This window comes from Sus scrofa, chromosome 4, assembly GCF_054392235.1.
Source record: "Sus scrofa isolate SSC_HxYL_T2T_F1_AM1 chromosome 4, Sscrofa_HxYL_maternal_Yorkshire_Landrace_v2.0, whole genome shotgun sequence".
NCBI lineage: Eukaryota > Metazoa > Chordata > Mammalia > Artiodactyla > Suidae > Sus > Sus scrofa.
Window position 1 is genome coordinate 99695621 of NC_139386.1, and position 11892 is coordinate 99707512.

At 49.6% G+C, this 11892-nt stretch overlaps 1 protein-coding gene across 8 annotated transcripts in view; it reads left to right on the top strand.

Annotated features, from left to right (window-relative positions):
- KCNN3 (potassium calcium-activated channel subfamily N member 3) overlaps positions 1–10347 on the top strand; it is a 195417-nt gene extending 185070 nt beyond the window's left edge. For 5 of the 8 annotated variants that reach the window (XM_021088692.2, XM_085020890.1, NM_213985.1 and 2 more), the window contains 3 exon segments: positions 59–186; positions 1838–1907; positions 9494–9817. In XM_021088692.2, coding sequence (XP_020944351.1) covers positions 59–186; positions 1838–1907; positions 9494–9790 — 495 coding nt within the window. In that variant the 3' untranslated portion in view covers positions 9791–9817. 8 annotated transcript variants of the gene reach the window in all.
- Positions 10348–11892: the final 1545 nt, after the last annotated feature.

Genomic DNA, 11892 nt, shown 5'->3' on the forward strand with positions numbered 1-11892 from the left:
GACATGAATCTGGGAAAATTTCACTTGAGGGCAACTTGCTTTATTTCCTCTTCCTTAGATCAAGAATGCTGCAGCCAACGTCCTCCGAGAAACATGGCTAATCTATAAACACACAAAGCTGCTAAAGAAGATTGACCACGCCAAAGTCCGGAAGCACCAGAGGAAGTTCCTGCAAGCTATCCACCAGTGAGTATGCCGAGCAGCTCAGCCACCAGATGACCGCATTAGAAGTGGTGGGTTCCCCAGGGTTCTGTCAGTATCTTCTCATATACTTGGAGGAGCAGAAGAAATCCATTCTGTTCCACTCAGCAAGCACTGGGGGCAGTGAACTGGACTCAGATCCATCTTTGGATTCTTTGATTGCACCTGCCACGGCCAGACACTGGACAGGCTGCTATGGAAGGTGAAAATTAGTAAGACCCTCAGAGGGCTCGCATAGTCTACACGAAAGGAAGGGTTTTCAACCCTTAGCTTCCTGGAGCTTCTTGACCTTATGCAAATATCCATACTTCCTATTGACCTATGAGTGCCACATAGAGAAATTAGGAGGGAAAAGCATAGTCGAGGAGTTCCTGTTGTGGCTCAGTGGGTAAAGGACCTGACATAGTCTCTGTGAGGATGCAGGATCATCACTCAGGGGGTTAAGGATCTGGCATTGCCATGAGCTGAAGTGTAGGTTGCAGGTTTGGCTCAGATCCGGTGTTGCCACGGCTGTGGCTCCAATTCAACCCCAGCCCAGGAACTTCCATGTGCAGCCATTAAAAAAAAAAAAAAGAGGAGTTCCTGTCGTGGCACAGTGGTTAACGAATCCGACTAGGAACCATGAGGTTGCGGGTTCGGTCCCTGCCCTTGCTCAGTGGGTTAAGGATCCGGCATTGCCATGAGCTGCGGTGTAGGTTGCAGACACGGCTCGGATCCTGTGTTGCTGTGGCTCTAGCGTAGGCTGGTGGCTACAGCTCCGATTGGACCCCTGGCCTGGGAACCTCCATATGCTGCGGGAGTGGCCCAAGAAATAGCAAAAAAAAAAAAAAAAAAAAAAGAAAGAAAGAAAAGCATAGTTGATCACAAAACAGGTGTTAGTATAACCTTCTCTGAGGCATGAATTGCCTATTTGTCTTACATTTACATAAGCAAGAGAGGCTACTCAAATAACTCTTCACTAGGTAGAGAGATGTATCCCTGTATGTCTACACAGACTGAGAACTGGCTGGCAGTTTCCCTGCTGAAACTGTAAAATAAATAATAACAAGAGCAATAATAGATAAAAAGAAAACACTTTATATACCACCAGGCATCTCCATAACCCATCTCTCTCAAAATGATCACAGTGAGAATTGAAGAAGATAATGTCAAGGGGATAGCATGGTGCTGGCATGAGGTCCGTATTACACATGCACAAGCAAGCACACACGCACACATGCATACACGCATGCACCACGTGACCACCAGAAGCAGAACACATTGTGGTCAGTGCTTTCTACAAGCTAAGACTTTTAGGAGTATGGTGGATTTTTTCAAGTAGAGGATGAAGGAGGTTTGGGGAAAAGCCTGAAGGCTGAGAGGCAGGCATTGGAAGGTGGAAGGCGCAGCCTGGATAAAGGCATAGGAGCCGGGAGATGCTGTGAGGGTGCTGAGGAAACTGACTGAAGGCAAGCACGTATGGAGACAAGCGTTTGCTGTTCTGGGGACCTGCCAAGCCCTTGATTCTGGTCAGTTGTTCTTCTGGTCGAGGTCCTGGGCTGGGTTCCCAAACCAGATGAATTGAGGTGGAATCTGCGCGTGGCGCCGAGCCCCGCATGCCCTTGAAGAGTATGGCTGTCACGACTCTTTCCTGCAGACTGAGGAGCGTCAAGATGGAGCAGAGGAAGCTGAGCGACCAAGCCAACACGCTGGTGGACCTTTCCAAGGTGAGTGGCAAAATCCAAAACCCTCAGAAAGGGTTCTCAGATGCTGGCATTTCAATTTCTCCGATGTGGCTGTGAAGACCTGGCCGTGGCCAAACTGAACAGGACAGGAGCAGAAAAGCCAAGACCACCTCCTCCTTGGTTAAAAAATAATCTAGGTTCAAGTTCTTGAGATTTGCAATTTACGAGTGTGTGTTATTGACTTTTAAAACCGGGCTTTAAAACCTGGCATGTGTTTTCGTGGGGTTTTTTTGGGGGGAGGGGTCTTTTTAGGGCCACACCCGTGGCATATGGAAGTTCCCAGGCTAGGGTTCAAATCAAAGCTGCAGGTGCCAGCCTACACCACAGCCACAGCAACACGGGATCCAAGCCGCCTCTGCAACCTACACCACCCATCAGAGCTCATAGCAATGCCAGATCCTTAACCCACTGATGGAGACCAGGGATCGAACCCACATCCTCATGGTTACTAGTCGGATTCGTTACAGGTGAGCCACGACGGACACTCCCCAGCATGTGTTTTTAAACTCAGTCATTCAGGTTAGTCTTCATTGGGAATTAATTAGCTGACCTAATAGTCTCTTCAGTGTTGCTTGAGTGTCTGTACACTGAAGGCTCTGAAGGGTGAGCTTGAGTTTGCAGGGGGTGAAGCACACTGAGGCCAAATGGTGACGATGGCAATGCTGTTGCCCGGGTCACACCTAGGAAGATCCTTCTGGTTTCCTGTTATGATCAGAAACTCATTTTTCTGCATCCTCTAGTCCTTACCACTCAGCTTTTCTGGCCCTAAATTGGTGTGTGTCGGGGGGATTTCTTTATTTCTCATTAAGATGCCAAAAAAGAGAGCCCTCCTTTGAAAGCCCCACTGTCCTTCTGTGCCTCTGGCCCTGCACTGCTATAATCCTGTAAAGAAATAGCCCCTCTTGCAAATCTCCAGAGTGAAAGAACCGGAGGCTGTCCCGCTGGCAGAGCTGAGTGGAGGCACTGCTGAAGAAAGAGGCACCCCTCCTCAGCCCCTTCTCCTCATGGCCTCTTGATAGAAATTGTATGTCAAGCATATAACCCAGGGCCAGGCTGGCAGAACATTCCAGCTGATGTCAATTATCATCATGGAACATGTCCCCTGGGTAAGCAAGAGGAACAGTCACAGGCAAATTAAGCCCCCTTTGAAAAGAGGGTGTGATCAGAGAAATTGCCAGTTGTTGGGCCACGTATGGGGCACTTTGTTCAACGAAGGGATCAGGCCAAAGAAAGGGCCTCCCAAGCCCCTGGGGGACTTCACTCAGGGAATACGTGGCTGGCATGGGTAGGGAGATGCCCACAGGCCTGCACGCCTTTGGAGAGGGCACTGATGTGGAGTGCCCAGCTCCTGAGAGCCTGGAGGAGGTGAGGATGAGAATGGAACACCAAGTGCAAAAGGGAATCTCCCAGGGCCTTGGGTGCATCGCTTAACAGTCTTGGGTTCCAGTATCAGCACCACTGGAAGGAGGTTTTAAGATGGAAGTGTTTAGGGAGTTCCCTGGTGGCGTAGCTTAAGGATCTGGTGTGGTCACTGCTGTAGTGCAGGTTTGATCCCTGGCCCAGGAATTTCCATATGTAGAAAAAAAGGGAGGTGTTTGTTATAAGGATACAAGGAGTTCTCATTCCAGGCAGAACCTCAAGGCAGGCATGTGGTCAGACTTCAGAAAGGACCTAACTAGAAGTGGGCCTCACCCCGGAAAGCATTTGCTCACCCTCTCTCCTCTCTCCTGTTCAAGTGCCTGCTTCAGTTCTCTCTTTCTTCCTCTCCCCTGTCTCCCGACAGCATTCCATGCCTCCTGTCTCCATGGCAGACCATGCTGGCCCCTATCTACCCAGAAAATCCATGTTCTAGCTCTTGCCACAAAGACAAATTGGCCTCCTATTGTCTTAATTCTAAATTCTTAGAAGGGATGATATGATTGGCCAGTTTGGGTCATGTGTCCACCCTTGGACCAATCAGCTGAGGCCAGGAGGAGGGTTGTACAGGGTACACATGGCTGGGAGGCCATGCTGGGAGGCACAGGAATGGCTCAACAAGCCTAGATATTTCTTTTACAAGTAGCTGTATTTCCTTTCCCCCCACCCACCACCTCACCTGGCTGGAAAGGCTGTGGCTGATGTTCTCCTGGGAATAGCAGGCAAACTGGGCTTTCAAGCCTGCATTTCTTCAGTGCCAGCCACCGCCTCTCACAGAGATGGGGCCCTGTGCAGAAAAGATTGGTTGAAGAAAAAACAAACAAACAAAAACTCTGTGAATTGAAGTTCCCTAGTGGCCTCGTGACTTAAGGATCCAGCATTGTCACTGCCTAGGCTTAGGTTGCTGCTGCGGCGCAGGTTCAGTCCCTAGCCTGGGAACTTCACATGTTGCAGATGTAGCCCCCCCCCCCAAAAAAAAGACATAAACAAAACAAAATTCCATGAATTGGAAAGAGAGAACTAAACCTCAATAACCTGGAAGGGAGTTGCCTGGAAAGAAAAATGCAAAGGAGAGGATTAAGGGAATCTGCAGGGCTGCGGTGGTGTGGGTGGGCCTTGCCAGGAAGGTGAACTCTGTCCTCCCAGGAGGCTCAGCCAAGGTCCTGGCAGCAACCTAGCATCTTTCAACCGGTCCACATTCCCCCGGCCTCCCGTCACCAAGCAACAGGAACAGGAGAGACAATAACGCCATGTTCTCTCCCTTTTCTTTCTGTGCATGTCCTCCCAGCTCACCCCTTCCACCCCTGCCCTTTGGTCCTCTCTAGATTACAAAAAGGGCGTGTGGCTTCCAAATAGCCCTTGCTCTGTTGAAGAGCTCTCATAGGATAGTGGAACCAGCCAGGAAGGAGGGGAGGTTTTCTGTGCTGGTCTCAGTGCCTCCCATTGGAAAGTAAAAATCATTCCTCACATCCGGGCTCAACTGATCCAATAAGATGTTATCTCTAAGAGTTCCCATTGTGGCTCAGCAATAAAGAGCCCGACAAGGATCTGTGAAGATGCAGGTTCGATCCCTGGCCTCGCTCAGTGAGTTAAGGATGCGGCATTGCCGTGGAGCTGTGATGTAGGTCAAAGATGAGGCTCCTTTCTGGTGTTGCTGTGGCTGTGGCACAGGCCAGCAGCTGCAGCTCTGATTCAGTCTCTAGCTTGGGAATTTCCATATGCCATGCGTGTAGCCCTAGGGGGAAAAATTTGAAAATCAATTAATACCAAGTGCCGTTAAGTATGTGGAGCAACTGGAACATTCACCCCCTGCTAGTGGGAGTATAAATTGGTACCAGAGTTCCCTTTGTGACTCAATGGTTAACGAACCCGACTAGGATTCATGAGGATGCAAATTCGATCCCTGGCCTCACTCAGGGGGTTAAGGATCCAGCGTTACCATGAGCTGTGGTGTAGGTCTCAGTTGCAGCTTGGATCCCGAGTTGCTGTGGCTGTGTTGTAGGCTGGAGGCTACAGCTCCTGTTTGACTCTAGCCTGGGAACTTCCATATGCTGCAGGTGCAGCCCTAAAATGTAAAAAAAAAAAAAAAAGAAAGATTAAAGATATCATCTCTAATAATGCTTTGTGAACGATAGACACTGGCTTTGCACATGAAAGTTCTGGTTAGGAATATAGATGAGGGGAGTTCCCGTTGTTGCGCAGTGGTTAACGACTCCAACTAGGAACCATGAGGTTGAAGGTTCAATCCCTGGCCTTGCTCAGTGGGTTAAGGATCCGGCATTGCCGTGAGCTGTGGTGTAGGTCGAAGACGTGGCTCGGATCCCGAGTTGCTGTGGCTCTGGTGTAGGCCAGCGGCTACAGCTCCAATTCAACCCCTAGCCTGGGAACCTCCATATGCAAAAAGACCCCAAAAAAAGGGGGGGGATATAGATGAGGAAACCAAGAGCCAGAGGAGCAAAGAGACCACCCCAGGGTCAGGCTGTTGGTGAGCTGCCGCGCTAGGGCCGAGACTCAGGGCCCAGACTCAGTTCAGCGCTTGTCGAGGTCCCCTGTGGTCATATAGCTTCGTGGTTTTGTGCATTCCGGGAAGAAGGTGCACCTTGAGGAGGTTCTGTGCATGTTAATTAATGCAAGAAGCGCTTTCATTTCTCAAGTCCCCCTCTCCTCCCAGGCAACCAGAGCAGAGTCCTGCCCTTGCAAAGGCGGAGCTTGCCTCTTTCCACCTCTGCAGTGGCTCCTTTTGGGGCTGCAGCCAATTTGCTGGTGGGGCATGTTATCAGCTGGGAAGGTATTGCTACCTTTTCAGCCTCCCTCCCCCCATCTCCTCTCCGGCTTCTCATGTTTGCCACCTTCACTTTCTTTTTTTTTTTTTCTTTCATCTCATTGCTGACTTCCTTGGCCCCTGCAGGCACCAATGGTTTCTGCATCTTCCAAGAATAACTTGAAATTTCAGGTGAAATAGGATCAGGGTGTCACTGGCAGATGCCTAGAAGCCCCTGGAGCCACAGCACCTGGAGGTGGGGGTTGGGGGGTTACAAAGCTGCCACCACCCTGCACCTCTGTCACTGCAGCCAGGGACCACCTGAGAGCATGAAGTCTCTCAAGAATCTCTCTCCCAAGTTGATGTCATTTGTTACTTTTCAGGGAGAAATGTGACCATCACAAGGGCTCTACAAGCCAACCCAGGAAGCCAAATTATAATCAGAAAGTTGCCTGATAAGAGTAGAGTCTGGGAGTTCCCAATATGGCACAGTGGGTTAATGATCCGGCTTGTCTCTGTGGAGGCACCCTTTGGATCCCCAGCCCAGTGCAGTGGGTTAAGGGATCCTGTGTCGCTGCAGCTATGGTGCAGGTCACAGCTCTGGCTCAGCAGCTCTGGCTTAGAGGCAGTCCCTGACCCAGGAACTTCCATATGCCGCCGGGGTGGCCAAACCATGGGACTCAACTCTACTAAATGCATCTCGGCCTGCTGGGTGGTATTGGTTGGAGTGAAAGTGGTTTCATCTCAATGACATTAATTGAATTTGAGGGCTCATTAGACATAGGGTGGGCAGGACTTTGTCCTGTGAAACCTGAGAGCCAAGGGAGAGGGTGACACCCGGGTTTCAGGTTGGGACAGCCTGAATGAGCAGCAGGTCTCTCAGGGAGACAGGGAGCACTGGCAAAGAGCGGATGGAAGATGGAAGATGGTGTACTTGGCACGAGCTCCCTTTGTTTCATGCTGCTCTGACCTGGTTTTATGATAACTCTCAGAAGATGTTTATTTTATTACTTTAAAGTTTTATTTTATTTACAGTTCCCTTGGAGACATCCCGTTTTTGCTCCCCTGCTCTCACACCCTCCTTCAGTGTTCATTCACAAAAGCTTACTGAGCACTTGCTCTACAGAGGCAGGCCCTGGGCTGGGCCCCCTTGGTAGTCTTGTTTGCCTTTCCTTCAGCCACTCAAGTTTCCATGAGAGACCCTGAGAAATCTTCTGGGCATATGGAAATAATTTGTGGCGAAAATGGTCTTTTCCATCAGTGAAACTCCTGCGTTGGCCAAGGGATGGAAGGCACAGTGATTTTCCCCTGTGCCAGCACTTTATCCATTCATTAGTCTGGCAGCATCATTTACTGCTGATCGTGTGTGGCAGACCCTCTTGCTAGGCACATTTATGTATATTTTTCCATTAAAAAATATTTGTTGAGAGTTTCCACTGTGGCTCAGCAGGTTAAGAACCTAACATTGTGTTTGTGAGGATGTGGGTTGGATCCCTGGCCTCGCTCACTGGGTTAAGGATCTGGCATTGCTGCAAGGTCACAGATGCAGCTCGGATCCGGCATTGCTGTGACTGTGGGGTAGGCCAGCAGCTGTGGCTCCTATTCAGCCCCTAGCCTGGGAACTCCCATATGCTGCAGGTGGGGCCCTAGAGAGAAAAGAATATATATTAGTTGAGTATCTCCTACGTGCCATATGTTGTTTTAGGCCCTTGAGACACAGTGACCCCAACAGGTAAAAATCCCCGCCCTGGAGAAGTTTTCCTTCTAGTGGGAGATGACAAGCAACAACAATATGCAGAAGAAATGGCAAATTAGCTAGTGTGTTAGAAGGTGACATAAAAAAAAGTTGAGGAGTTCCCGTTGTGGCTCAGAGGAATGAACTCAACTAGTATGCATGAGGACTTAGATTTGATCCCCGGCCTCGCTCAGTGGGTGAAGGATCCCGCGTTGCTGTGAGCTGTGGTGCAGGTCACAGACACGGCTCGGATCCTGCATTTCTATGGCTGTGATGTAGGCTGGCAGCTGCAGCTCCAAGCTCCAATTTGACCCCCTAGCCTAGGAATCTCCATATGCCTCAGGTGTGGTCGTAAAAAGCCAAAAAAAGCCAAAAAAAAAAAAAAAAGAAGAAGTTGAACAGTGTCAGTAGGATCAGGAATGGAAGTGGGAACTTGGTGTAATATTTACAAGGATGTGGGGGGAAGATGATTTTTAACAGGAGGCCTAGAGGAGGTGAGGCTGTTAGCCATGGGCTGCATGGGGGGTGAGCACCGACCTCAAGGCAGGTCCCTGGGACCCTGAGAGGTGGCACTGAGGGCAGGGGGTTTACTGGGGGGGAGGGGCCTGCCAGGCAGTGATGGAGGTAGGATGGGGCAGAGGGAGAGTTTGAACTGCGATATGATTGACAAAGGCCTTGGGAAACCCACGGAGCTCCAGAAGTGGAGTGCCCTTTGGGGCTGCCCCCTTCATTGACCAGACCAGAGAGGGGCTGTAACCTCAGTGAGGCCCTGGTGGCCTGGCCTGAGTGAGTTACATCGTACATCATACATTCTGGCTGCTCTGCTGAAAGTGGGTAAGGGGAGCAATGGCTTCGTAACTATATGTAGTTATTATTACCTCCTATTTTTAAGGAAACCAAGGTTCAGAGAAGTTAAGTGGCCTGAGGGAAGGCACTTATTAGTGAGCTGCAGACGTGTCTTCAAACCCTGACCTACCAATGACAAATCTATTGTGTTGTCCGCCGCCCATCTCTTTAACCAGTATCTGCCATGATGTGTGAGCCGAGAGGTGGGCGCGGTAAGAACATGAGGACACTTGAGAGATTTGTTCTATTTAAGAAGAAAGTGCTGCTTCTCTTACAGTCTACTTATTTTCTAATATATTTTTATAATTCATATGCATTGGAGTTCCCGTTATGGAGCAGTGGAAATGAATCTGACTAGTATACATGAGGATGTGGGTTCGATCCTGGCCTTGCTCAGTGGGTTAAGGATCCGGTGTTGCCCTGAGCTGTGGTGTAGGTCACAGACATGGCTCAGATCCCACATTGCTATGGCTGGGGCGTAGGCCAGCTGCTGTGGCTCTGATTCAAACCCTAGCCTGGGAACTTAATGCAGCCCTAAAATAAATAAATAAATAAATAAAACCCACATTATTTTTGTGTTAAGAAAACAACAACAACAACAACCAAAATAAAAAAAAAAAAGAAGTGCCATTTGAGCCTCCATGTCTGCAAGAAAGTAAACTGCTTCTGTGTCCTTGGCCAGAACAGACACAGCTGGTGTGGAAGTTGGTCTCGTTGTAATCTGGAGGAGTATTTCATTTTTCCCATCACAGCTTCCTCTGTGATGACCTGTCATCTCCCTATCTCCCATCTCTCTGTCTCCCCAAACAGATGCAGAACGTCATGTATGATTTAATCACAGAACTCAATGATCGGAGTGAAGATCTGGAGAAACAAATCGGCAGCCTGGAGTCTAAGCTGGAGCATCTCACGGCCAGCTTCAATTCCCTGCCCCTGCTCATCGCGGACACCCTGCGCCAGCAGCAGCAGCAGCTCCTGTCTGCCCTGATGGAGGCCCGGGGCGTCAGTGTGGCAGTGGGCACCACCCACACCCCACTCTCCGACAGCCCGATCGGGGTCAGCTCCACCTCCTTCCCGACCCCGTACACAAGTTCAAGCAGTTGCTAAATAAAACTCCCCACTCCAGAAGCATTACCCATAGGTCTTAAGATGCAAGTCAACTCTCTCCTGGTCACTTTGCCATCAAGGAACATTCCGACCAGGGAACGTAAAAGAAGAGAGACCGAGCTAATTAACTAACTCATGTTCATTCAGCGTGCTTGGTTTGATATGCCTTGAAACCAGAAATCTAATCTCTGTTTAGGTGCCTCTACTTGGGAGCAGGAAGAGGAGATGACAGGAAGCGACGCCTCTGGCAGGGCCCTTGCTGCAGAGTTGGTGGAGAACAGAAATCCACGTTCAATCTCAGGTCTTCACATGGGGGGGGTGGGGGGTCAGATGCACTGAAGTAGCCGACGGTGAAGCCAGCCCAGAGGAGGGTCCCGCTGGGGGAGGGCGTGCTGTCAGGCTCCGGGGTCGGGTTCCTCACCCCTGGGGTCCTGCAGCCCTTCCTTGTCTAAGGAAGCCCCTGGATGACAAAAGTAAAGGAGAGCTGCCCATAGCCTACCAAGCTGTCCTCCCATCCCTTATACAGTCATAAAACTCAATTTAGACCAAAAGAAAAATAGGCAAATAAAAAGCCAGACTTCCCATCCAGTATTAATACCCATAGAAACCCGTGTATTCGCAAGAGTGTGCACACGCGTACGCACGTGCACACACACACACACACACACACAGGCACATCCCACGTTCAACCCAGGTCTTTTCTTGTTTGCATTTGACCCAAATAGAGAGGGACTTGGCCCCTTACCCTGCACACCATAGGCACTCTCAACACGCACATTGAGTGGGTCCGAATCTGGATGTGGGTGCTGTCAGTTCAGGTAGTTTGCTAGTGTCGGCCACATCCTGAGCTTCCCTGAAGATGCAGGCCCCTTCAAACACAAAACAGGATGCTTCGCCCTGGATACACACCATGCTTGCTCTGAGATGAATGACAAGCCAAAATCGTTGGCATTCTGGAGAGATAAGCAGCCTTCTAAAAATAACGGCTTCTGCAGAGTGTTCATCTTATATCCAAACAAGCTGTGTTCCAGTGGAGCGCGTGATCAGGTGTATGCACGTGAGGGGAGGGGAGGGGAGGGGAGGGGATCTGTGCATGCGTGCACACACATGCACCAACAGGTGTGACTCCAGGACGCCTGTGTGAATAGAAGATTGTCTGGGCTCAGTGATATTTATCCAGCAACAGGTTTCCAGCCCCAGATGTTAGGACCACCAAGAGGTCAATGCCTCACCTGAGAGCTGGGAGGAGAAGTGATGGTGAGTGGCCCAGTGGTCCTTTCTACTTGACCTAAAACCACCTCAAAGTAAAAGAAAGGTTTTGAGAATAAAGGGAGCCCTTTGGGAACTTTGTGGGCAAGGTAAGGTGATGCGGATTTGTCAGGAGTCTCTTCCTACTGTGCCACGTTATTCTTGGTGCAAAAGCTATCGTGATGCATCTCAAACTCCAAGAGACTTCAGCAACATCGGGATCCAGTGTAGTGACCGGCATTGTGAGGCGAGGGCATGGGGAGGCCAGATGTTTTCCTTGCTCCATCATCTAACCATGCATAACGTTTGTGCTCTGAAAACCATCCTGCTCTTCATGACTTTTCTCATTCTGAGGTCTTTGCCTTCTGCTAGTGGGGGGTCAAATGATACTGTAGGGGATATTTCATCTGCTTAGGGTAAAGCAGAAGGGTGTCTTGGGCGGATGGTTGTCCTGTTGGGTTTCATTTTGTGCAGGGCAGCACCACCTTTCCGAAGGCAGTGTCTGGCCGTGGAGACTTTTCTTCTACAGCCCTGGGCTTAGTCTCCTAAGGACAAGGGTATCAGCAGACATCAGACCCTGGAACAGCCACTCTTTCAAAAGATCTGATCTCCTGCTAAACTTTTCCTTTTATCTCTTTAAAGATAAGTGTTAGCATTCCCCAATCGCCTTATTTTTATCTTGATGACTCCTTTGAGCATTTTCCTTGGATGTTTTGCACGCCATAGATGCCACACTTGCTGCTGGCTTTTTTTTTTTTTTTTTTTTTGGCTTGTTCTTTTACCTATTGATTATCGAAAAGGTCCCTCTTCTTTTTTATGTCCAAGAATGGCACTCCTGGTTTCAGTGACAGCCG